The sequence below is a fragment of the Thunnus thynnus genome, chromosome 4 (genome assembly GCF_963924715.1).
Source record: "Thunnus thynnus chromosome 4, fThuThy2.1, whole genome shotgun sequence".
In the NCBI taxonomy this organism is placed as follows: Eukaryota; Metazoa; Chordata; class Actinopteri; order Scombriformes; family Scombridae; genus Thunnus; species Thunnus thynnus.
In genome coordinates this window covers 29,499,364-29,526,746 of record NC_089520.1, presented here as the reverse complement: position 1 = coordinate 29,526,746, position 27,383 = coordinate 29,499,364, and the positions used below count along the sequence as shown (strand labels likewise).

General features: G+C 40.8%; 2 protein-coding genes and 1 long non-coding RNA gene across 5 annotated transcripts; 1 reads left to right on the top strand and 2 right to left on the bottom strand.

The window, feature by feature from the left end:
- Positions 1–92: 92 nt before the first annotated feature.
- Positions 93–11,681, bottom strand: LOC137182017 (SRSF protein kinase 3-like). Of its 2 annotated transcripts, none has more exons than XM_067588245.1 (15): positions 11,548–11,681; positions 6,639–6,921; positions 6,454–6,562; positions 6,275–6,362; positions 5,476–5,563; positions 5,146–5,252; positions 4,838–5,003; positions 4,618–4,643; positions 4,446–4,502; positions 2,525–2,891; positions 2,247–2,344; positions 1,122–1,229; positions 906–975; positions 730–822; positions 93–604 (listed from the first exon to the last, which is right to left on the bottom strand). In XM_067588245.1, exons 2-15 carry the CDS (start codon positions 6,865–6,867, stop codon positions 420–422), a joined length of 1,791 nt encoding a protein of 596 aa, XP_067444346.1. In that variant the 5' UTR covers positions 6,868–6,921; positions 11,548–11,681; the 3' UTR covers positions 93–419. The 2 variants fall into 2 exon arrangements, with proteins under 2 accessions (XP_067444346.1, XP_067444347.1); XM_067588246.1 differs by lacking the exon at positions 11,548–11,681 and adding an exon at positions 9,053–9,170.
- On the top strand, positions 9,186–16,304 carry LOC137182019 (uncharacterized). The gene is made up of 3 exons (XR_010928224.1): positions 9,186–9,408; positions 13,258–13,335; positions 15,253–16,304. It is a non-coding gene; the product is annotated as an uncharacterized lncRNA (long non-coding RNA).
- ccdc120b (coiled-coil domain containing 120b) lies at positions 12,863–27,369 on the bottom strand. Of its 2 annotated transcripts, XM_067588244.1 has the most exons (12): positions 26,842–27,369; positions 23,262–23,384; positions 20,379–20,537; positions 20,196–20,295; positions 19,604–19,734; positions 18,827–18,928; positions 18,612–18,732; positions 18,361–18,420; positions 17,866–18,019; positions 17,625–17,726; positions 16,318–17,346; positions 12,863–15,345 (listed from the first exon to the last, which is right to left on the bottom strand). In XM_067588244.1, exons 4-12 carry the CDS (start codon positions 20,242–20,244, stop codon positions 15,249–15,251), a joined length of 1,845 nt encoding a protein of 614 aa, XP_067444345.1. In that variant the 5' UTR covers positions 20,245–20,295; positions 20,379–20,537; positions 23,262–23,384; positions 26,842–27,369; the 3' UTR covers positions 12,863–15,248. The 2 variants fall into 2 exon arrangements, with proteins under 2 accessions (XP_067444345.1, XP_067444344.1); XM_067588243.1 differs by lacking the exon at positions 23,262–23,384.
- Between the last annotated feature and the right edge of the window lie 14 nt (positions 27,370–27,383).

Here is a 27,383-nt window from a genome sequence, read left to right as displayed (position 1 = left end):
AAAAATCCAGTTTTGCAGCAACCTGTACTGTGTTTCTTCAAGGTGTGGTCTTTTCATTACCTGTCTTAGAAATAACTACTGAAGAGTAAGAGTAATTTTATATCAATTTATTGAAACTCAAGAACCTTGTGATCATGTTAGAAAGCATGTTCCCTGTAAGACAAAACTTCTTGGTTATTGCTGTGCCTGAATTAGATATGACTGCCATTAAAATACTAAAAAAACAAACAACCCGGCTGGGTAAAGGCTCTTACTCAGGCTAGTAAATATTCATGAAAGCTGTGCTCATGATGCCAGCACCACACCACTACTGTATATCCCACAGTTGACCAGGTCCACTGTCATATCCAATGTGTCCAAGGCTGCTCCTGAACTGAGAGCTAGTCCACTGATGTCTGAACAAGACAGAGCCTGTGTGTCTATGAGGTGAGCCAAGGGTGTTTCAGACACTGGGCAGCTGTGGCTCTTTTCTCTGGCAGCAGCTCCAACATGGTCAGGAGGAACGAGCTGAACTGGACAGCTTCTTCCTGAGGCCACTCGTACTTATCCAGCAGGATTTCAAACAAGCTCCACGGCTTCAGCTTTGAGATTTGTCGCAGTTTTCCTGGACAGGGTAAAAATGATTCATTTTGCCAATACAGATGTTAACTATCTGGTCACAGCTGCAGACAAATCAACTTTTTTGTAATTTTTTAAATAAGGTATTATATTTGGAGTAGTACATTTTACCTTTACGGTTGAAGTACCGTTTGGAATTTTTCCCTGAGAGGACAAACTGGGATGGAAGAGGTCCCAGCAGCTCAATGATGTGTGCAATGTGATCTGAAGGGACAGCGGCAGATACTGCATTATAAGCATATTTCATTCAGTCAAGGACAAAAAAAGATGCAATAAACAAAACAAACCTTCCTCGCGGGAGAAAGTGCCTCCTGATTGGGGGTCAAACAGATAGTCCCCTGTGGCCAGCTCAAAAGCCTACAGTATACAAAAAGGGACAAAAAGACAGTTGTGACAAATTTAGAAATGCATTTGCTGGAGTGAAATGTATTTAAAAAAGGAGAAATTACATTTTTTTTATAAAAATACACGTCTACACACACGTGTGCAAGTACCCTGCTCACCATGCAAGCAGTGCTCCAAATGTCAGCCGGTGTGCTGTAGCCAGCGCCTATCAGGACCTCCACAGAACGGTACTGACATGTCTGGATATCTTCAGTAAAGTGTTTGTGCTGAAGGACAAGAGAGATAAAATGTAATGTTCCACTATAAAATCAACTGTAACTATGACTCTTATCCACTTTGTGGGCTACTATCCACAAAGTGGCTTTTAGTCAGCTGATAGGAGATACAGTCTGTCTCCAACAAGTCTGCAATCTAATAAACTGATGTGGTTGCAGACACTGAAATAATGTATTCACTTTAAGAGTGCTGCACTTGAGGGCAGAATACAAGAAGCTATAGTCTCTCAGAAAATATCAGACATTTTCCTAAGATGGGCAATTAGAGTCCATACGTTTGTAGCTCCCAAATAAAAAATGTATGAGGATCAGTTATGTCATAATGAATGAACTCTTGAATGAACGACTCTTTAATTTTCTTCTGCAAATTATTTTACAAGTTATTACAAACTTTTTCCTCTTAATTAGTCTGATATGATTATCGTGCCATAATGACATATGATACTATCTCAATAATTATTCTATTATAATATCTCAATATCATAATAAAACATACCATCAACCAGTACAAAGCTAATTAAAATATATTCCTAATAAATGTGTTTTTAAAACATCATTGTCTCTGTCTCTGATTCTGCCAAATAAAACGAGAAGCATAACAACCAGTGCTGGGTAGTACTGTAACACAAAAGATTAAACTGTACATCTCTCTCAGTCAGCCCACACAGTCCTGTCTCACTGGAAACATATGGCAGCTGTTTTTCACTGGAGCGCACTGTAAATATGGCTGTCAGACTGTGGTCTACAGAAAGCACCTGTCGTATTGGTCCCTGTAAAAAGGATGAGTTGGAGGTGTTTTATAAACTAGACTTGTGGCCAATTATAAAATCACCTTATGATTCGCTTCATAGTTCCTGCATGTGTGAGGTGCAGGAGATCCAGATGCCAATTGAAAATGTTTCTATTGTCAAAATAAATTATGGATTGTGGAGGATTATGTTGCCATAGATGAGGTATGCAGATTTTATAGTTTTTCTCTTTTAGATCGCCTGTTGAATAATCACTCACCACCCAGCAGGCATTGCCCAGGTCAGCAATCTTGATGAGAATTTTATCAGCATTCTGAGGCTTCAGTAGGTCCAGAAGTACATCAGAGTCACTGATACCTGACATACATAGAAGAATGTGACTGATAAGAAGACTAGGATAAACTCTAGGATAAAATCTCATGTAGCTCATATAAACACGCCAAACAAAGCAGAGGTTCTTCTGACTGTCACTAACCACAGGAAGAGGAACATCATAAATGCTGACATCATAAAAAACACAAATGTCATAACACTAACCATGTGGAGAAGAAGGTGAAGGTGGAGGCGGCTCTCTGTCTGCAGTCTGATGTAATAACAGTGATCTCGGGCCAGAGACAGGAGCAGTTTTGTTGAGGTCTGGAAATGAGCAGATGGAGTGTCTGTAGCTGTGAGGAGCTGAGTCCAGTCCATCCTCCAACAGCAGGGTGTGTCTCCTCAAGGTGAGGTTAGGACCCTGAAGCTTAGAGTGACAGGGGGAGCTAGGGGTGCTAGAGGGAGCAGTGACATCAGCAAACATCACATGAGGTTTGTCTCTTTGATTGTGGTCAGATGCACTCTCCTGTCCGCGTCGTCTCCTGTCCCTCCTTGTCAGTCGGTTAATCTGGGTCCTGGAGACCCTGCTGGACTGGACCCGGGGTGAAGTTAACAATCAGAGGCGAGCATGGAGTAAGAAATGTACATGAAAAATACTAAATGAATAATCACAATAACATGATTTGCATGTTTTGCACATGTCATGCAAATCAAAGCTAAAATGTGTGAGATTAGAAAATGTATGATTTTAGTGCCCCTTGTGGTCAAAAATTACACTGCAGCAGACAGCAGCGCACCACATTTTCATTCTATCGTTAATAAATTAAAGAAGCATTACGCACTCTGAACTTTTATGGACCCATTTTATCCCCTGTTTTTTCCCCAAAGGTGTTTATGGTATGCAAATAATTAGTGAATCCTGAAGCTGAAATTTTGAAGCTGTTTCTCTGCATGTTGAAAAACATTCATAAAGAGAGAATATAAAAAACATGCAAAATATAATCATGGACTACTTAATTGTTTCTATCTCTGGCTTCTAGCTGTGGTAGTTATAGTATTTTTCTATTTTGAATATAGGAGATGTCCAATACTGTAATATAAACATAGCACAAAAAGTAAGGAAATTTGTGTTTGGTAGATTATTTCTTTGTTGTAACAATGCTTTGTGGCAATAAATCTTATACCGTTGGAAAGCCTGTTTATTTCCCTGCATTTGTCAGTTTGTGGGGTCGTCAGAGACTACCTCCAGAATTTAGGAGTGGAAAGGATGGAATGGCCTGCCAGCAGTCCTGACCTCAACCCCACTGAACACTTGTGGGATCAGCTTGGGCGTGCTGTTGGTGCCAGAGTGACCAACACAACCATGTTGGCTGACTTGCGACAGATGCTGATTGAAGAATGGGATGCCATCCCAGAGCAGAGTGTGACCAGGCTGGTGACCAGCATGAGGAGGAGGTGCCAGGCTGTTGTGGCTGTGTATGGTTCTTCCACACGCTACTGAGGCTCCTGTTTGTTAAATGGATAAATTGTTAAATTGCCAATATGTCTTGTTTCTTCAAACTTCAATCACTTTACTTACTTTTTGTGCGATGTTTATATGTATTTCTTGTTATCTAACCTGGTTATTTGCTCTACACTTGTCTTGACACCAGTGCAGAAAGAAGCCATAAAGGTGTATTAAGTTTATGTTGCAAACTGTAATAACCTCCTAATATTGTTTGGGGATTTCCACTGTCTCTTAAGGGTCAAAGTGTGATAGCCAGAATAGTACAGCAGGATGAGTATGGTGAATACCTGCTTTGGACCCCAACCTTCTAAAGAGTTCTCTGTCCTTACAGATCAATGTAACACCTGCTTTCTTTTTATTTATAAAAAAATGTTGTGTTGCTGGTGTGTGTATGATTAGGATTCAAATATCTTCCTTCTTGAGCATCACAGTCATTATGAGTATATCAAACATGCCAACAGAAATGTACATGCAGTGCACTTGTCTAGGACTGTAATCTGACTTAAGTGAGTTGATAAAAGTTTGATGCCCTATGTTTTTACAAATTCAAATACAGTCAAGATTGTTCCAGGTTTTAGGTGTTGTCGAGACGCAATTTAAAAGGTTCAAGTGCAAAACCAAAAAGAAAATCCATCTTACCCACTCCCCAAGAGTATGGAAGACCCCAGTCAGCTTCCCCAATAAGTTGGACAGACTCTTAGGAGGTCATGGCAGATAGGTACAGGTCATAATGCAGTTGTAAAAGAAATACAAATGTCTAAATAAAATGAATGAAATAATGAACAGAAGAACACATTTTATAGTTGCACACCTGTTTTTCTCTGGAGCTTCTTTTCACTGGCAGAAAGTGAAAGCAAAAGCAGGAGAAACAAGAGACAAAATGTGAAAGAAAAGTGGAAAGACGACAGCGGTTAAAAAAAAAGAATCCTTCCATCAGAGTCTTACTCTGCATATTCACATAACGTATTCCTCTGGGATTTTACAGAGGATCTGTATCAAACCTACATGATTGCTAATGTAGCATCACTAACCTGAGGATCTGGTGAAAGCAGAGGACATCGGCAGATGCCACAGCTTGGTGTTCGCCGCCAGTTTCTGAATGTAAGCCTCGTCAACTCTCAGGAGGATGTTCTCTGGCTTGATGTCTGTGTGTATAATCTTGCATTTGGTGTGCAAGTAATCTAAACCCTGCAGAACCTGCGATAAGGAGAGAAAATAGAGTCACTGTCACTGCCCATGGGAAACAAAAACAGAAGATAATGTGTTCACTACAAAGAGCTCAGTCAGTTGTAAAAGACAAAGAAGAGGATTAAAGGTGGAGTGAAGGGTTACACAGCACCTGTCTGAGGATGCTCTTAACACAGGGCAGGGGGAGACCAGTGTAGTTGGATTTGATGATCCACCACAGGAGCTGGTGGCCCAGCACCTCCAGAACCATGCACACATCTGGTGAGCAATTAAGGACACTGTTTCATACCATACAGCTTGAGTATTTGGAGAAGGCTAAAACACATGGACACAGTCTGTGCTGCTATGGCACTAGGTGGGTGGGGTAAGATCATGGTTTCATTTGTATGTCTCTTGACAAACTTGTAAACAAAATAATTTGCCTCACAAGTTACAGAAAAGGTGATTACGGGGGGACGTTATGCGTCTCTGTAAAGGATACGCTCTCCATTCACTCCTGAGATCCTGAAGTCATCAATGAGGTGCACCACTCTTTCACGTTTAGGATCTTTAGGGTCGCTGTCCCTTACCTGACAGTCAAATATTCACAATATATATCACAATATCAACAAAAGATTAAGATGTAACGGAGTGATACTGTGAAGCTGAGTAAGTGCTAACGCTTGGTGTATACACATTTAATAAACACAATATATTGTAGTTATAAGCAGATATAAGGACATTTTAAGTTTTTATTAATGTACAATGTTTGTCAACAATAATAACTTCTCCTATATATAAGACATATTTTATATTATTTCAATTGTTATCTGTTTATACAACAGCCTCCACTCATGGGTGCCCATGGGAGGAGTTATCGCACATTAATCAACATTTATATCTGCTTACTACTACATTACAGTGTGTAAAGCCATTTATTAACTATTTATATACTGCTAATGCTAAATAGGGGGACTTGTGAACATCTTTTCCCCATGATACATTTCTTTCATTATAAGATGTTACCAAACCTGGGAACTGAGATTTTGAAATGACATTAGACATTAATATTGCTTTCTGGGGAAAATTCAGATTGAGCTTTGTAAAATGCAAAGCTTTGTCACTCCAACACAACAACCACCACAGTGTTGATCTGACATTCACACACATTGCCAACACTCTGGCCAAGTCTACTACTTTTATATTGTATGAATACTCTAAAATGACAAAAAAAAATGTAAGTACATATCTAAAAAAAAACAACAACAACAACAATTTAACAATGTGAAGATCTCACTGACACATTTAAGAAGTTTGATCTCATCCAGCGCCGTCTCTGTAAATATTTCAGCACTCTTCACCACCTTCAGAGCCACAAAATGCCCCTTCCTGCACACAAATTATAATGGCAGTCTATAATTAAGTTATATGATGTAGTTATTTTATATATGAAAAGTCATAAGATCAATCCTGTACTTACTCCATATCCCAGCAGAGCCACACAGTAGAGAAGTGACCCCATCCCAACTTTCTGACCACTTGGTATCTGTCAACGAAAATCTCTCCAATCTCTACAGAGTAGTAACCACCTGCAACACAATGTGTCATCTGCATCAAGGTGAGCTTAACCAGCGTGTCAGGATTTAGATTCGGGGGGCTGCCTACCTATCCCATAGTCTGCAGGATTCTCCTGGTGCTCATCATAAGATGCCAGAAGCTCAGGTGACTGAGGGTGTACTTCAACAGCTGGAGGGCGGTGGGAGGGAGTGAGGGGCGAGGAGGCAGGTTTAGGACCTCCAGCTGTGCATGGGGCAGGACGGCTGGGTTTGATCGGTGGATCAAGAGAGCCGGTTGAAATAAGGGCTGATATAGCAGCAGCATATGATGATGACATGTTCGATTGGAGCCGGGTGTGTTCAAGCACAGCTGAAGATGGCACTGGAGAGAGCTGCAACAGAAATAAATGTGCATGCTTTCAAAAATAGAGTTCTTGAATCACGCTTGAATCTCTGAAACAAGAGTTCACTGTTTGTCTCTGGCAGTAACAGAGCAGTATAGTAATAGAGCTGGAACAGAGAGTTTCTTAAACTACTGCAATTAGCAGCTACACAACCAGATATCCCTAAACAGAGACAGGATTACACAACTACGAACACTAACACACTGCTGGCAAAGTTGCTAAACATAATGTAATGAGAATATATTCATGTAATCAGATATCTTGATGTGGCTTATCTATCAGTGTCTATTTACCAGTAACAGTATTAATTCAAGCTGCAAGCAGCGTTGGCCGGGACCTCGCACTCTCAACTCTACTTAAAAATATATTTCTCACAAGTGTGGTGTGCTTTTATTTTGAAAGTTTGATTGACATGTATACTGTCAGGTGTGTAGAGACAATAAGTAACTGCAGCAGGACACAGAAAAATATTCATATATTTGAATGGAGAGTGTGAGCGAACCCACACCTTTTTGAACATTTACTGCTTCCACATAGTTTTAGATACAGACTTCACAGACTTTGACCTACAAATCTTGAATTTACATGTTTTTTCTATCTTTTACTGTTTTTGAGATACTAGAGTGTGAGTTTTAAAGTCTTTTCTTGCTCCTCTTGTGATTTTATAATCAGTGTGTATTGCAGAATGTTTCACAGCACTGAGGGAGTGACATCACCAGGACTAGTTGGAGAGGAGGATTTTGGAGTACCCTTCTTGTGAAATCTCCTCATTAAAGAGAGAGACCGTCCTCCCCCTCAGTACACACAGCTCCATCTACACACCAGACCTTCTGAAACCCCACAATATCATTCACCAAACTGTAATAAGCATATTAAGCTCTATTTTCTAATTTGGTGAGTTTTTGAGCATATTTAGGGGGTCAAATCTCGCAATAAAAGAGAAACAAATACACGAAATACAATAGCACATTTGCACCTTCAGTGCTCAGGCCCTAATAAAGAAAGACACAAACAAACAAACAAACAATCAAACACATGAAAAACAATAGGGTCCTCACCCTTAAGCGAAGACTACTGTTTTACAGTAGTCCTCTGTCTTAAGAAAGAAAGAAAAAGAAAGAAAGAAAGAAAGAAAGAAAGAAAGAAAGAAAGAAAGAAAGAAAAAGAAAGAAAGAAAGAAAGAAAGAAAGAAAGAAAGAAAGAAAGAAAGAAAGAAAAAGAAAGAAAGAAAGAAAGAAAGAAAGAAAGAAAGAAAGAAAGAAAGGAGGAAAGAAAGAAAAAGAAAGAAAGAAAGAAAGAAAGAAAGAAAGAAAGAAAGAAAAAGAAAGAAAGAAAGAAAGAAAGACAGAGAGAAAGAAAGAAAGAAAGAAAGAAAGAAAGACAGAGAGAAAGAAAGAAAGAAAGAAAGAAAGAAAGAAAGAAAGAAAGAAAGAAAGAAAGAAAGAAAGAAAAAGAAAGAAAGAAAGAAAGAAAGACAGAGAGAAAGAAAGAAAGAAAGAAAGAAAGACAGAGAGAAAGAAAGAAAGAAAGAAAGAAAGAAAGAAAGAAAGAAAGAAAAAAGAAAGAAAGAAAGAAAGAAAGAAAGAAAAAGAAAGAAAGAAAGAAAGAAAGAAAGAAAGAAAGAAAGAAAAAAGAAAGAAAGAAAGAAAGAAAGAAAGAAAGAAAAAGAAAGAAAGACAGAGAGAAAGAAAGAAAGAAAGAAAGAAAGAAAGAAAGAAAGGAGGAAAGAAAGAAAAAGAAAGAAAGAAAGAAAGAAAGAAAGAAAGAAAGAGAGAAAGAAAGAAAGAAAGAAAGAAAGGAGGAAAAAAAGAAAAAGAAAGAAAGAACGAAAGAAAAAGAAAGAGAGAAAGAAAGAGAGAAAGAAAGGAGGAAAGAGGGAAAAAGAAAGAAAGAAAGAAAGAGAGAAAGAAAGAGAGAAAGGAGGAAAGAAAGAAAAAGAAAGAAAGAAAGAAAGAAAGAAAGAAAGAAAGAAAGAGAGAAAGAAAGAGAGAAAGAAAGGAGGAAAAAAAGAAAAAGAAAGAAAGAACGAAAGAAAAAGAAAGAGAGAAAGAAAGAGAGAAAGAAAGAAAGGAGGAAAGAGAAAGACAAAAAATACACACGAAAAACAATAGGGTCATACCTTACTGGTTGGACATTCATGCACACAGGAAAAGGAGTCTGATGCTCGGGTTCACGCGTACAAGCGTTAGCGGAGGGACCATATTTGGTGTGAATCATAGACATATAGACATAGGTCTGAGTACGACCCATGTATGTATAAAGAGATCTGGATACAGCGTCAGAGGCGGGGCCCCGTTCATTCCTATGAAAGTTGCTCAAACCGCTCTCAAACCTCCGTCAGGCAGTGGGACGGCTGAGGGGGCGTGTCATCCCGCCGCCCGACTCTAAAGCGCAGACTCTGGCTCCAAATGACGTCACGCAAGCAAGATGGCAGCTCCCGGAAAGGAGATGTCTTGGCTTCACTTTTGCATTGCGGTAGGAAGTGGCGGCGCGTTGTCCATATTTATATACAGTCAGTGGCCGGGACACACATATCGGCGCCCATGATTAAAACAACCACACAGCCCGCGTGAGCGACTCATCACGCGCGGCTGCTGGGCGCTCTCGCCTATTTTTTTCCGCGTGATACGCGCGGTTCTCAGCGAAAATAGACAGTGAAAATGATCTGTTGATGTTTATATTTACATCATACCAGCAACATTACACCTTTCACTATAGTTTCAAAGTCTGTATCTGTAGAATATGTCACAGACATGAAGTGTCACCACTGCGGGTCAACCTGCGAGGTGTACGCCGGGGCAGGGAGCCTCCCTGGAGGGGAACTCCAGCGCGGAGGGTCGGTGACACACGGAGCTTCTCTTCTCGACTCCTGCTCGCTTTCCGTGATATTAGTTCAAACCGGGACTCCCGCCTGCCGTTTTAACTGCTTACAGACGGAGATTAGGTGTTGTTATTTTCCATATCTGTTGTCATTTAGTTTGGAGGTTTGTTTATCGGAGTGTGTTTGGCTCGTTTGGGGAACTTGGTGATCTCTGAAGGGATTTTCTTCACTTGCAGCGGTGACAGCGGGGGTTTAACTGGCGGAAATAATCAATATAATCGATTAAAAAAAACCCTGTCCTGTGTGAGGACTGAAGTATCCCCAACCAACCCCACCATGCCCGTCAGAAAGAAAGCCACACATATTATTATTTGAGCACATGCTTCGTAACCTTTTTCTGTCTGAACTAAACATAAATGAAGTTTACAATGAAATGATATGAAACATTCTATTATTGATGCCCGTTATCAAAGTTCAACACTACGTAGAAAGATAGATCTGGCAGCAGCAGCAACACTGTCTGTGTGGACACTGCAGCAGTTCAGTGACACACATACTCTGCTCAGGTAGATGTAGCTGTGTGACCCAAGCTAACCAGTCTATTACACAGTCTGTTTGTGCCACTTTTCAACACTGATTGCAGTAGGCTGTTTGAAATGACATTTCAAAGGAGCCAGTGAATGTGTATGTTTATTTTTAGCTGGTGAATGGCATGTCAACGTAAATAGCTCCTGACACTGGCCCAACTGCAACTGAACTCTTCCTGATATTGCATTGACTGCTGCAGTGTGGGAGCCTCCGTTGTAAGCATGAAGCTGGCAATTCAAATTAGTTCATGTTCCTTGAAGGACGTCTGGCTGGGACAGTTCTTTTATAAAGACTGCTCTTACTGTACTCAGTAATTGATAATGGGTTTATTGGTGGTTGTATACTTTCAGTAATGGATCTCTCAGGAGGTAGTAAAAGTCATCTGACATTAAATTAAAAAATAGAACAATGTATTACTGGTACTTCAAAATTAAAGTCTAAAATTTCTACCAGCGATACATCTGGATTAACTTGATAAAACCTGAGAGTCCTGACACATGTTAAATGAAAATACAGTGTACAACGAATATACACTTAACTGGTGTTTATGCACTAAACAGTTTAGCTGTTTGTTTGTTTGAATATATTAGAGGCTACAAATATTCAAATATGCTTATTGTCATCTTGTTAGTGTCACCTTGGGTAAATGAAAAATTTCAAGTTGGGAACAAAACTATTGGCTTTACTTATATTAACAACATGGATGGTAAAAGAAGGCCTATGGAGATAGCTAGATGTTTTAAAAAACTATTAGTAGCAGCTCTTTTTTACACACCTGCTACATTTTTAGGTTCAAATATTCATATAAGGTAGAGTTATTGCTCCATGAAACTTTGTTTTTACTTTGTCAGTTAATTCATGACACTTACAGGTAGCTAAACTTTGTATAGGTTATTCCTCTGCATTGGTTGACAGTTAGCTTGAGCCCTTATGTTTATATGTCTTGTTTTATAAATTGCATTTTGTATATTGTGTATACTTTCCATTTCTTAATTGACCTCTGTTGCCTTTTGCTCCCACAGCGACACCAAGTCAATAATTTTATTTTGAAGCTTTTTGCAGGAAGTCTAGTTTATTCTAGTGCAGGACTAAAAAAAGTGCAGCACATGTTGCAGGTTTTAATAATGAGACTTGGTAAAAGAAATACTCAGTGAGCCTTATTCAGTCATAATAAATACTCAATATTAGAGGTGGAGCTTACTTACCCCCTTGTGTGTGATAGCCTATATCCAGTTTTAATATTTGTAACGCGGGAAATAAAACGAGCCACCCTGGAACGAGGACAGCAGAGTCCCTCAGCTCACATGTTCTGCCCCTAACTCTGCTCTGTGTGACTGAAAAACACTCAGGTCCAGAAATAGCTGCTGCCAGCTGCTGGTGCTGCTGCTTCTGGTTGCAGCTACATGTTGCTACCGGCTGCTGGCTGCAGCTACATGTAACTGCCGGCTGGTGCTGCAGCTACATGTTGCTGCTGCATTTATCACTATGTGGCTACCAGCACTATTTCCACAGGCGGTGAGGAGATCATTCTCTTATTTATTTATTTAGCTTTGACTTTCCTATCCAAATACAGGATTTAGAAGGATGCTACACTCACACCTATCACACTGGGTCCTAATGGACACATTAAAAATATTACTGTATATAGGCTACTAGTGATACTAGAGCAGATTTTTTAAAAAAGTTAATAGCATCTGCTGTGCTAAAGAACATGTCACTTATTATTTGATAGTGTGGACATACTACAGGTCACCTTGAAGAAATTTGCCACAGCAGATTAAAAAAAAAATACCAGAACACAGAAGGTCAATATTACTCTTGTAAATCTGTGTATCAAAAGAAAATTAATTTTAAACTCTTTCTAAACAAGTGCTTCTGAGATTATTATAAGATTATGGACTATAGTGAAGAGTTCACCAAAAAAACCCCTCTTGAAACAGTTTAAAGCCCTTTAACACCCATAGGTCCACCAACACAGGTGTTCACTTACTTTTACTGATGAGACCGCTTCTCAGGACTGTATGAGTGAATACAGACTGTGCTTGATTGTCATCTCCCTACTACCTGTAAGACCATTATCATTTTTATTAGTACATTAAGTTTGATGACTTTATGTAATATGCCAAACGGGCCCTTTTCTTTTTATCTTATTATTTTTGGGGGCAGTTTTATGCATTTATTACTGACAGTAGAGAGCTGACAGGAAATGAGAGATGTGACAAAGGTTGCTGGGGAACATTGCAGCAGACATGTTGACTTAATATAGCAGATTACACAGGTGTAATTAATAATATTAATAAGGGCTGCACTCCACTCAGTTTTGCATGCTGGTTCACTAACATGGCCGACTGATACACCTAAATGGACCAGAGCCATCGTTAACAGTTATTAATTACACATATGCTTTTTCTGCTATGATAACATAAGCTGTGAATAAAGAACAAGAAACAGAAAGGAACAACTTCTTTACTTCAGCAAAACGTACTTTATGTCTTACAATAAACAAACCTTCTGTGTTGATTTCAACATGACACTTTATTTAGTAGAATGAATGCACAATCTCATACATACAGTATAGGGCAGGCCTATTTAGCCTTATTTAATAGGCCTGATTATAAAGAGAGGAGGGAAAGAGAAAACAGCTGCTCTTAAAGACGAAAAAAAGAGAAGAATCAAATATTAACACGTCACACTGCTGAGTGAAATGGTTTTAACACACATTACCAATTCCCGCACTGATGAGAAAGAGCTACAGTAGATAGCTACAAAATGTTATAGGTTCATAAATATAATATAGTTTGAATAAATTTGCTTTAGAGCTAAATTTATATCATTTATTTTCAACTTACAGAGTACATTATATGAAAAATACATTTACGACCCCCAGTGCACAGCAGTTTGGTCTTTGATTTCAGGTTTTAACCAGCTGGAAGAAGCTCTGTGAAGCTGGATACTGAGAGGATGTGAACATATCAGACAGCAGAAGAAACCAGGTAACATTCAATGGTGTGCTACAGTTTGTAACAGAGTAGAAAACATCATCATCACACAGTATGAGACTTATGACACACAGAAAGAATTACATTCAAATGAGTCCCAAGATGGCCAAAGATCAAGTACATTAAATGGAAAAGAAATTTAAACACTTAAAAAAAAAATATGTGGAGTTCTGTTTACACCACAACAAATAGGATTTTATTTCTTACTCTGATTTTTCTGAAGTTTACGTTGCAGAGTGTTATCAAGACTCTGAGTACAAACTTAGAAATATATTATGACGCATAACTACTCAGATTTAAAAAAAAAAAAAAAAAGTCAAGTAATTTTTTTAAATGACACAAAAACCAAGCACATGTTATGAGTTGAAATGCTAAAATCATTACAAATACAAAAATCAGCCAGCGTGAATTCTCATATTCTCTGGTGTGAGACCTGCTCACACCGCTATTCAATACTGCAGCAGCCCTATTCTGTTCACACCATCAACCTCACTTTTTACAACCAATTAAATAGTGCTCACTTGGGGGTAGAAGGTGTGGGGGAGGCTTTTGTGATTACATACAGTATTATGTGGTTAGTTTAAAAATTACATTGTTAGTACGGGAATAAAATATCAGCTTGTAACTCATCAGTCCAATCCACGCTATATACAGACTAACACTGAGATAGACCTTCAGCAGATGATGACAAAACTCACTCTCCTTAATTTGTCCCCATTATAAACCCTGTCAAAACCTTCCTAAAGCCTGTCATCTCTCTTGGTGACAATTTCATAGGGAATTAAGGCTTAAGATGTTCATAAAGTGCTGTGTATGACAGTCAAATCCTACACAACTAAGTGCAGAAAATCTGATTTGAACAGAGTACATTGTCGTCACACAGTCATGTGCTACTGCCATACAGTAGGTCTCGCAACAGCCCTCAGGTTTTTCCTAAAACTGATCTAATTATTCTGTCAAGGTCGACACAGAGAAAGCTACATTTGTCAGCCAGCACTCAGCTGAATCTAGAAAACCAACCAAAAAAAATCACAATAGAAATGACATCATTCCAAATACCCTAATTTAGTGACATCATGAACTGCTTTCAGTTTGTGATTCGACTAAGCTCACAAAGGCTTAATGCTAGCATTACAGATTATTAGAAAGCACTTTAAAGTTTTCTAACCAATATTTATGTTGCTGCATTAGAACATTTAGGCACTCCCGTTCACTACCCCAATATGCTACAGTTCATGGCCTGTTACAGTTATCAAACATGAAAAATACAAATGGCTGTGAAATTAACGGCAGATGAAGACTGAAGCATGTTTTTTGCGTTTTATATAGTTTACAAACACACATTCACCGGCATGTATTAATACTTTTCAAATGACGTGAGCTCGTATAACATCTATGTATATCACACGATTAATGAGCAATAAATTACCTCTTTAATATAACTGTTCTTTATATCTCAGAAGATACAAAATAGTAATTTAGAGTTGTATATATTCTGTAAAAAAGTATATGGGAGACTTTTCAGGGTTATTAGGAAGGATCTTACTGCTCGTGTTGGACCAGAAATATTGATATATGAAGTACAGCATGACCATATTGTTATTAGATGCACCATAAGTCACCTCCTGGGTTTGAAGTTTATATACTGGTGGGATCAGTTATAACACATGGAACTTGCCAAGGCTTTTTCACACTGTACAGCTACAGTTTGTCATTTATTACAGTCTTTTTTCTGCTGAGGTTGCCATGTTTTGCTTTGCAGTTGAGGTCACACTGTATCAACTTGTCTGTATAAGTGTGTGTGACTATGTGAGGTTATAGTGTTTTTGCTCATATAATGTAGAGAGGGTGTGTGTGTGTGTGTGTGTGCGTGTGTGTGTGTGTGTGTGTGTGTGTGTTCTGCTGCTTCAGACAAGGGTGCCTGGGTCTGCACTGGGTTCCTTTGGGGTCGCCTCCTGCATCTGTGGATGAGGAGTCTCCTGATAGAGAGAGAACTCCATCGACCTGTCGGGGAGGCAACACAAATCAATACAGCACGCCACAAACAAGAAGCAGGCAGTGGAGGGTAAAACCACAGTGAGAATAAGTCTTGAAATTAAAGTTTTATTTCATCCTAATGCAGTTTAAGGAGGAATGTCCTTGAAAATTCATAAAATTCATGTGAAACATGCATGCATTTCCACAATTTATTTCTTAAGATGTCAAGTTTTACTGTGTAAATATGACTCATTTTCTTTTTTGGGCAATTCATGGAAGCCTATGAGCTCTATGTGAGAGTGTTTTTGATCAGGAAACAATCACAATTGAGAGCCTGGATGTTGGCACGAGGCAGCCAGCAGCAGGAGGAGATAATGCTGACAACGCAAAAAACCAAACACAAACAGAAATAAAACAACCTAGATTGTAAAAGTCACAGGATGATAGATGGATTGGTTTGGGATAGAGTGAGAGTAATGGAACCATCCTTGGCTGCCGGCTTCCAGTGAGACAGAAGTTAAAGCAAATCTCAGTGGTGCAGACTGACTGAGTGGCTGTATGTGCAAACATGCATGTTGATATTCATAGTTTGCAAAATTCTTACGGTGGTATGAACCATAGTCAGCACCACAATTATGTAATTTACTAGATAATTAGTAAGTGCACTCACGGACAAACTTGACAGGCCTCTGCTTTCTACAATTTTACTGTCCATTGTGATGCCTCATTGTTATTTAATGTATTTCAGTTCTCTTAGATATATAGCTATCAGACCATTTTGTACACACTCCTACACATCATAAGCTGAACTGTGTGGAATAGCTTCTCACAGCTAAAATCTTCCATCCAAAATTTCTTCTACTAGGTTAGGTTTATTTCTTTTATATGTTTTTATGATGTGTAAATGAACATCGTATAGCTCACAACACTGTGATGATTCTCACCAATAGACATATAGGTGTAAAATAGAGAAGGTGAAGAAAAAAAAAAAATACTGACCTTCCATGCAGCGGGTGACCGTGGAAGCTGGCTGACTGGGGTATCTGAGGCCTGTGGAGGTTGGCTGGTTCACCTTGAACAGACTGGGCCAGGGGGTGGGGGTGTGAGAGGCGAGAGATGCCTGCCTCGTGGCCCTTTGGGGCAGCAGGAGGATAGCCGAGGGCGTTCCTCAGATACCAGTCCCTCAGTCCCTCCAGAGCCAGGGCTTTATGCAGGCTTCGCGTTGAGTCCTCTGGGGTTGGAAGAGAGAACTGTGGGGGTCTGCGGCCAAAGGAGGTGCCAGACAGCTCGGTCTGGTAAGGGTGCAGGTTAGGGATGGAGGATGTGGTGGTGCCAGAGGCAGGAAGGGGAGACTCATACGCTGACAGCAGGATGGCGTCCTGGGGATGTTGCTGCAAAGGAATAAAGGGCCCACAAGATTTGGTTCTAGTGACTTTGACCCTGCGCAGTTCAGCTTGAGACCCTCGGAGGACCATGGGGCTGTAAGGAGGTGCAGCACTTGGGAGGTGCACCTGTGAATGGGAAAAGCCGTTGGCATGGGGAGGCACTGCCGCAGTGGAGGAGCGAGGAGAGGGCAGGTCCTGCCAGATCCTGCCTGTGGACTGGTACAGGTGGTGCTGCACTTGCATCCTCTGCTGCTTCCCCCAGATATAGTCCATCAGCAGCTCGTTGTAGCCTCCCCCGGCTCCCCTGCCTCCCATGGACAGACGCAGTTTGGCCTGTTCCACAGAGCTGTCCACATGTCTCTCAGGGCTGCCCAGGTGAATGTGTCGCAGCTTGCCGTCAGTCAGTGTCTCTGAGCTTTTGTAGGGCCCTCCTCTGGGGTGCATCCCGTTTCTGGGCGCTGGATCGTCAGGGAGGCTCGATCTATCCAGCAGGGCCTCAGAGCTGTTACTGCGCCTGGCCCTGGAACTGTAAGGGCAGCTTCGATGGTCAGAGGAGGATCCCTCCTGGGCCAGTGGGATCATATATGGCACATCCAGGCTGCCAGACCACTGCTTCAACCCATTACCCCCTGACGCATCCGACCTAAAGCAGAGATGGAGCACAACAACAACTTACATTAGGAGAAGACTCAGAGCAGCTATGGATAAAGACGAGTGACTGAAAGCAGTTTTAATCAAAACTGTGTAATTGCATTTCACAGAAAATCACTTAAGAAGGGACCATTTTTATGATTAAAGACCAAATGTTGAGCTAATGCCCTTGCTGGTAGCTAAATATGACACTAATCGACACTAATCGCAGTGGGGGGGGGGACTGTAACTGTGCTACATAGACTGAAGCAGCCCAGTATCACAGATTACCTGACATGAACGCTGATTGGAGCAGTTCTGGCCAACAGAGGAGTAGCTGGAACACTTCTCCCTTCAACGTTAGATGCACTTCTTGGTAAAGAGTGAGTTGGGCTGTGAAAAGTAACACCAGATTACATGGATGCATTCACCGATACATGACAACAATCACGATTGTGCACACATACAGTACAGTATGTATGCTCTCAGACAGATCAAGAAGACTCTCGCAGCCGGCATTTAAGAAAAGTACCTAACAGAGCTCGTGACAGAGTTGCGGCGTGTCCTCATCTCGTAGTAAATCTCTACTGGAGACAGCTTCCTGCTGATCCTGTGGTCAGGGCTGCCCACAGTGAGCCGGGGCTGCGACAGAGAGCGCTGGTCAGCAGCCACACTGGGAGAAGACTCTTTTGGGAGGAGACAAACAAACAAATTACATGAAATGCAGCCCATTCACAGATGACTCTCATTTAAAGCATGAAGATCCAACTAGGCTATTTTGGGTTTACAACTGTAAATGTGATTCCGTATTCTGCTTCTTAACAACACAAGTGCTAATGAGTCTCCCACTCACCAAGTTGAATGTGAAATGGAAAAACACTGGCAAATACATAAAGCTATTTCTACTGCTTGTTTTAGAAATTATGCTGACATGTCTTTCAGTTAAGCTCATCATGAATGTGGATGTATAATACACATGAGAAAAAGAGACAGCTGTAGGGAGACGGTTTGTATATGGTTGACTCACCATTGTCATGGGATGTTGAGTCTGACATGGAGCTTGTACTCTCTGACATGACAGTGTCCTCTAAAAGACAACAAGACATTCAGCTCAGACAATACAGCATGAAATTTTAAATCTTGAAAAATATATGTATATGGCTGCATGAGCTTTTGAAAAGCTTAAAAAGTTTCATGATTTTTATGAATTTATTCCAGATTTTTCAGTTTTTGACAAATGTTGGTACAAGTGTGCATTAGATTGCTGTGTAGTTCTACCTGTATGACACCCCCGATGGACTGTCCTCTTGCTATTTGGGACATTTCGGTCTGATTCCGTATGTCTGTACAAAGCACCGGTGAAGATGGCTTTCATCTGCTTTCTCTGGGCAGCCTCATCCTGCAGCCAGGGACAGCGAGCTGTGTTAGACCACAGTACACACGGCAATACAGCTGCTGCGTAAACACAATTGATATTCAAGGTGTTGACTTACCTCTGCCTTGCTATTGGGCGACAGGCCAGCTCTGCGCTGCACCACTGGTGGTTTCTCCCCCGTCTCCAGGGGGAAAGCACGTGGCAACTTCCCAGTCAGCTCCTGCAGAGGACATTCATTAGCCTCCAGTAACTAAAATCCTTCTTCACACTGGCCTGTGAGGTCCAAAGTGTTGCATAAATGATACCACTTAAGAGGTAACTTTAAGTCGCAATAAAACCATCTTTTAAATGCTTCGCTGCTCTGAAATAGATATGCAAGAAATAATGTTACCATCATAGTTTACCTCTAAAGCAGAAACAGCGTAACTCTGCAGATGAGTAGTGCATCTAACTTCTAAATTAGCTACACTGACAACAGAAAAGACAACTTGTGAACCCAAGAATAGAGCATGCGATGAGAGAGTGAGTCACGACACATCCTGCTGAAAACATCAAGATGTGTTAAGCAGCTGTTAATGAAAAGCTGAGGCAGCTGGGGCTTTATTAAGATGTGCCGACAAGTTCTCTAGAGCAATCAAGCAAATATTAATATCCAGCCTTTTTTATCTTAAAAAAAAAAAACAGATTCTCAACAAGTTGCCAGTTAAATCTAAGCTCAAACGTTAAAATGTACTGATTTTTCTAATGTTTCACATCTATAGAATATTAAAAACATTATGAAACCACTCTCATCAGTTAAAACACAATAGATTACTACTTAACATCTAAACCTGAGGTGTGTGGAGTGAGAACACTGTATTCAGAGTCATGTACGGTTCAGAGCTGATCTACTCACTGCTTCCTGCAAACAGACTTGTTTGAGCTCTCCCACTCTGCTGTTGAGGAGAGCCTCCAGGGCCTGCTTCCTCTCTTGCAGAGCTGCGACCCTCTCAGCCTGCAGCTTGCTGTCCTGGCAGCCTTGAACATCTACACAACACAGCACACATAAGGTATCCTCAGAACATCTGAATTAAGAATAATAGACTGGACATTTCAGGTCATATCATGGGAATTCATGTGAGACTCAAACTACTTTTACTGTTTAAAATAGTCTAATTACATTAGAAATGCAGTCTTTTGGAAATGTTTTACACTTTCACAATGGTTGCCTTTTAAAGTGTCTGTTGCTAACAATATGATGTCTGTTCACAGTTAGTCAGTAATCTGATAAGATTATCTGACAGCTGTGGTGACAGTACGTGAACAAAAGGCCTTCACACATACAGCTGTTTTTCTAGTTGGCTGTTCCCTAGAGAAAAACACTTTTGTTTTCATTCAGTTGAAGTGTCAGAAAAAACACAAGCTGATAGATTTGCCAGGCCATTTCAGGCTTGTCCAGACATTCAAGTGTGTCTTCACACCAGGATCCGCAAGAAGTCATTACTCACCTGGAGCCCCCAAACCCATGGATGTGATCACATGTCCTTTGACCTCCATGTGATGTAATTCTGGGGACTTTACAATTCACACACCCAGCCACGCCCTCACCTGATGAAAAGAAACTGAGATTTAACTGCAGCTGAGATCAGCAACAGCAACACACATTTGTTGGTCTTCTTTCCCCCTCTAACCTTGCAGTATCAGCCATGTGTTCTCTTGAGGTGTAGAGTCAATGGTTGCATTTCTAGCAGGTCAGCAGTGGATAAACATGGGTGTCTCCTACTTCAGATGACACCAGATACCATCAGGGGGAGCCACTGCACCTCTGATCAGGTGGTTAAAGCTGAATCCTTAAAAAGATTTTTAAAAAAGTATTACAAATTCAACTTGGTAAAAAAAAGAATAGTGGAATAATATATTTTCTTCTATGTAAAATATACACAAATCATCAGAAACTCAGCAGGTCAGAGAATCTGTCAACATTACATTACGTTAAAAGCACTACAAACCTCGATTTGACAATACAGAGAGCCATATTTAAAATATGCATTTAGCCAGTTTTATCGAACATTCAGAAAATAACATAAGTTCAGCAAAAGCCTTAAATAACTTGCACCTTAAAACATTCTGAAAGTGAGTAATACTCTAAAATTAGCTCTCAGACGCAATTAGCAACCAATTAATTTGCAAAGAGGAGGAAAAATGAGACAAGAAAAGTAACATTAATAATGTATAAAGAGAAATGAGGGGGAGAAACCTAAACCCTGTGTGTTTTATGTCTCAACAGCTCTATAGTTACTGGTACAAAAGGGAGAGAGAGCCAGAGGAACAGAGCCAGAAGCAAAGTGATGGAATAAATAACAGGCGAGGAATAAATGCAATGTTCAGTGGGGTTTCCTCTTTGCTGCTGTCATAAATATCAAGGTTTACATGGAGCTCACTTTCAATGGAATTACCTTTACTATGTTTTATGGCTTCTATGTTTCAGATCATCTCGGATAATTCTATTGACGTGGAAAAAAATCAAACTCAATAAAACACTTTTTTTTTTTTACAACCTTAGACAAGAAATGCTGCCTTCACTTGCCTGAACAGGCAATGTTTCATGTGCACTTTCCCCCACATAATAGAGGTTCATTACAAACAAAGCCTCTTCCCGAATACCCAATAGAGACCTGACATCCAAAAATAGCGTTAGCGTTTTCTGCCAAAAGCCCCTCACTCAACGCTGCTCACAAATCGCTGCCATAAACAAGCATCTTGCTGTCTCCTTGCCAGTCGAGTAAATCATAAAATCTAAATGGAAGGCCTCAAGGGCTGAATCAAAATTACCCTTCCAAAGACTGCTTCTGGCAGCATCACATCTTTCAAAAGGAAACATTTATCTATCAGTTATTCTGCTGAAAGGAGCAGCTGTCTCAAAGCTCTGCACACAACTGACCAGCTTTTTGCTTTTTTGGGGTCAGTAAGACACAGTGTTCTGTTTTCCTGACTCAAACAACATAAAAAGTGAGGCTCGCTTTGTGTAAAGACATACTTGAAATACTTCTACCCAGTTTGCGTTGGCTCCTGTCCTGGAACTGAACCAGTAACTGCTGTTTGCTCCTGTACGTGTGAAAACCCCCAGCATGCTTGACCTCCCACTGACAGACAAGTAGGAGCCTTTCACACTAAACAAGTGGCAGAGTTACGACCGCCGCTCAGACAAAAGCTCACATGAATCCTGTTACACAAAACCTCGTTCATGATGATCAGATTTTAAGTTAATCTAATATACTGAGCAGGACTTTCACCTGGGAATGTAGAAAGCAGTGTCACAGCTGTGCTCTGTTGAGCAGTAAGCCCTCTGAGAGAAGCAGTCAAGGGAAGACAGAAAGAGACATTTGGTATTCCTCTGGATGGTTGCTGGGCAGCTGAATGCTGGAGCCAAAACGCTGCCATGCCTCCTAAAAATGGCTTTGTCCAGAAACCAAAACATTTGCTTGGAAAGTTGGTGCTGTCCTTTTCACTCTCTGAACTCTGGGCTTTATCTCTTCATAAAGCTAACAATCCATTTCATACAAGTTTGATTTGTTACGCTATAACTGCTAATACAGTGATTTAAAGCAAGACTATGTAAGTTTTCAAGAAGAAACAACACATTCTCCCTCTTACTAATGAAAAGTTACATTTATGAGCAACTAAAACATACTCTTGCTAAATTAAATACGCTGCAGTTTTGCTGCTACAACCTCACATGGTCTGGTATGACCAGTGGCTGATGGTGGCTAATGTTAGCTAATATTAGCAATCTATAAAAAAAAAAGTTAGCAAATAAATAATGCTGTTTAAGTGACATTACTGGGTAAGTTCGCTGACATACTGACTCTCCTCAACGTACTACTCTATATGGCAACACAGTCTCACTCTTCTGTATGTACAGTACCAGTCAAAAGTTTGCACACACCTTCCCATTCTCTTGAATGAGAAAGTGTGTCCAAACTTTTGACTGGTACTGTATGCTTTTCCAGTATGTGATGCTGGCACCAGTGGACATGACGCTCAATGACATGGCCAATGTTTTAGCATTTGTCATTATCCTGTTATTGCCAGCTGTTCAACAAAAGTTATAGTCTCACTTTAGTGTAGCCCAGAGCATATCCAGTTCATGGAAGCTTTTACATTCCCTACTTCTAAAACTAAATATTGCTGTGGAAAACTTTCCAACATCAGTTGTTGCTGTTTGGAATCAACAGAAGATGATTTCCGTTGCATGCTAGCAGCAGTAGTTACAATAGATAAGCTGAAATTGAAAAGGTGTCACCAGCAGAGTGAAAAATGACAGAAAGGAAATGTAAAGAAAATGGCATCACAATAGGAGCCACAATCTCTGGTAAAAGATCCCAAAAACACCACGGTAGTGACCGCTTAGCACCAAAACATACATAGCCTACATTCAAACAGCACATCACTCAAGGGTTACCACAAACATAAGCATCGCTTCAGTGAATGACAAGAGCTAGAGGAACAGTGAGAATCAATCAACTGCAACAGGTCGCCCTTCTAACCACTACTGAGTCTAACAAATAACACACCTGAGAGGATCAGTGGGCTCACTGGTTGAAGTCAAGCACTAACTGCTTAAACATCTGGTGTGCAGATGTGTGCGGAGGTACAGGTACAACAACACGGGACTGCATCACATTCCAGAGAGAAGCCTGCGGGAGACATGGGGGACAATGAAGAATCAGATAAAGCAGCATCAAAGATCAAAGGAACGATTGAGGGAGATATGAATACAAGAGATATGAACGCAACACGATCGTCAAACACATGTTGACTTAGCGTGTGTGTGTATGGGGGGGGGTGGGGGGGTATCAGGGGCTGGATGGCGGTATAGATAGCACTGTGGGAGCCATGTTGATTAAAACATGAGCCGTGCGATGAGTGAGCTGCCCCTGTGCAGCTCGCATCACACGAATGCAAATCAGCGAGGAGTTTAATATTCAAGTCCGACGGGCTAAACACTAAAGCCTGTACGGTAGGTCCAATCCTACCATGTCCAAACAAGGAACTGCTATGCTCTCTCTTCTGCTTAGAAGTCATACATATTAGATCTCAACATTCATAGCAAAGCTAAATTACTACCGGCAACAGTTTTATATCCAGTTTCCTCATCCCTTGATAAACACGATGCCTCCCAGCTTTTAAAGAGATTCACTATCTCTGCTGTCAGCTTTTATCTGGCCCAGGAGTCCCAGGAACAGGCTACTGTTGTCAACAGCATTTATGGAACAGATATATTCATGACTTACAGAAGAACATGTCTTAATATGTTACAGTAGATGCTTCTCCATCTGTTGCAACTGGCATTGGATGCACAATATGTTTGTTAGTCCTGTCAATGGGCAAACTGGAGCAGCTGACAAGAGAGAAAGAGCAGCTGAAATACCACCTCATGCTCACTACAGACAGGTGAGGCTGGCAGCCCTCATGTTGACTGTTGGTGTTGACACAGCTGCTACTGTTGTGAACTTACACATGGTAACCAGACAAGGGTTACAACTATTTAGCTCCTGTTAGACAAGTACAAAGGTCCCTAAACTGTCGCTGAGGAGTTAAAACTAGGCCAACAGTGTTGTAGACTGTGTATCATTGACATTTTCATTGAACATGTCGGAAATCTGGTTATCACAATTCCTTCAATGGTGCACCATGACTACACTTCCTGTGTTTCCTCTTGACACGTCCAACCTCTGAACCTTACTTTCTTTATTTGTTAGAAAACAGTAATGTGACCTTTGTCTTCATGCTCTCTCTGCCATTCATATCAAACTCCAAGGACATTATACACCCATGGGCAAATTGTAATGATGAAGATGAAGAGTAGAAATGTCAATAACCTAAAGATAAAAAGCCATACTACATTCATGACTGTATGAAAAGAAGATCGTGGTCAGTTAGAACATACAGCTGACTCAATGCAGAGGATTTACTACTGAACTACCTCCACCTGACTCACCCCAACCAAAGAACTGTAGAGGGTTTATAGAAGGTCAGGTGACCCTGCCCCCAACCCCCCACCAACTAATATGATCTCTTCTTGCGCTCTGTGAAATACTGATTTATAACACGCTTATCGGCGCACAGCAGGGCAGCTTAGCTCGGACTGACCAATCGTGTGGCTAGCTATTCCTCCTCCCTGGCCTTGACGCTCACCTTTGCACGTTTGACACAACTACCACTGGTGAAACAAAGCAATCTTGGTGATTGCTATCCACCTGGATTCTGCTAAGCTGAGGTGGGGAGGAGTAATAAAGAAAGGAATGTGGCTCTAACGTCCGAGGGGATTATTCATATACATTTTCCCTTTGCTCTGTAACACCTGGAGGTATTTCTGTATGTATTCCATAGACATTTCCATGTTCCACTGTGCCTATAATCCGCTTTGTTGGTTTTGGAGGGAGTTCAGAACTGCTTAGGATGTGCAGCCACAGCCATACACATCCATTCATTACTATACATGCATAACAGCCTGATCTGATTCTTTTGTGCTTTCATGTTCTTTATAACTGAAGAAATGTGGGTGAATTCTCTCTGCGCTGCCACTCTGGTGTATTTTCAACACTTGATAAGGTCTGGGAATTGATTCCCTGAGCTCACACACTAAGCACTGAGACACGTTGGATGAAACCAATGGCATCTTTTATTTAATTTTAAATCCATGACAAGGTAAAGGTAAAAGGGTTTGCTGAAGGTTCGATCTGGATCGGGGGTGAGAGTGTAAACACACTTGTAAACATGCATGCATGTCAGTAAACTACTACTGAACCAGATGCTCAAATTATGTCAGTCCACGTCTTAAGGGCATAATAAAAGGAGCAGTGTCACCTTGATGTGCTCCATGTAAGAACATGGCAAAAGAATACTATTGTGTTTGCACCAATCTGGGTCAAGATCTACTTCCATGGTGTTTGATTGAATTGTAACACTCAAGGTAGCGTGAAAACCACAGGGAGTGATTCATAAACAAGTAGAGTACAATGCTACGGATTTGAACAGAACAGTGAACAGAGGGGAGAAAACAAACACCAACATGTGTTAAAATCCAAAGGGATCAAGATGAAAGCAAGCATAAATGGTCTCCTACCTTCACTTGCAATAAAACAGCAAAACCATATGTCTTTGGAAACAGTCTAATGGTCCGTGATGATTTCAAAGCCCCGGAAAATACAAGAACCCCAAAATAGGTACAATCAGCACTTTTAAATATGCTCGGCAGTAAAGTGGAAAACACTCCTCTGAAAACAGTGAAGTGTTTCCCAAATACACCAAAGGTGGACTGGCAGTGATTCAGCCTCAAGGCACTGACTGAACCTTGCTACAGATTTAGATGAGTTTTTTCAGAACCAGACAGACATCCTTGTTCAGGAATCTGTTAATAATAGGGCTTTACACTGCTGCATGAGAACAAGCAGTATTAATAAATGAGAACAGTGAAATCAATAAGGCCCAGCAGACAGCAGCAGCAGCATGCTTCTGCCTATTTTGCTCCATAACAATGCAGCAACAGGGAGAAGTTGTGTATTCCCAGGAAGCATGACACAGATTTTCACTCTTTTAAAGCTGCCCGTTTGAATTCATGCAGATGTGGTTGCAATCCTGGCATTTCCTGCCTTTTAATGAATGTACCACACAAACAATATGTTGCTCTGTTTACAGGCGCTGGAAGACAATACGAACCCAAATGAGAGACACATTGCATTCCATTTTCTTACAGTCCTTGCATTTAATTTTACAGGCGTGTTGTTTAGCTCAGTCTGGAGAGCATGTGTGCCCACATTAAGCCCGACTTCCGAGGCTGCAACAGCAGCCATCCTTCATCTGCATAGCCGTTGCAGACGGCAGCACCGGCTGATAAAGAAACACACTGGACTACTTAATGGAAGCAATAACATATCGCAGGTGTGTCACTGACTGACACGATGACAAACCCGGTTTTTACGATAAGGTGGATACTACGTGTCCAAATAAATAAAATTCACAATAACGCTTAGTAGACTCCTATATAGGCCAAGCTGTTCTTACAGAGAATATATAGGTTGTGTTGACTGCTTTTCATTCATATGCCCAGTTAGGATGAGAAGGACATCTTGGAGCAGAATCCCCTCTTACCAGAGAGCATGACCGGAGGTCTCCATGGTCCTCTGTAGCAAAGCCAAGCCGAGAAAAACCATTCCTGTGTGAGACTACAGGACGAAATCCTCATCAGAAGAATGCTCTAATGAATAAAATGTGCGGTAATTCGCAACAAATAAAAAAAAGCCCCTCGTTCATGGTGGCTTCGTATCCCAATTGTAATTCACCAGCAGCCTCTCGACCTCCGCTGCGTCGGAGCCCTGCGCATCTACAGACCTGTTTTCAGAAAGAAGAAAGGTTTCCCTTCTGCACCGGATGAAAACCCTCTATTCTACACAGCCAACTGACTCGACACTGTCACAGCAAAGATGCCCCTCCCAGATGTTACATGCCTTCAATGTGCGCCACTTAATCCAGTAATAAATATGTTATCCAGTTGTTGCCGGTGTGTAGTCCGGTCCGCCCCCTGAGCAGATCCAATTACTCTCTGAAGACTATTTAAATTAGTGATATTTTCAGTCTACATGTAGGACATAGTGATAACATCAGTTGTTAGTTCATTTTAAACGTATATAAAT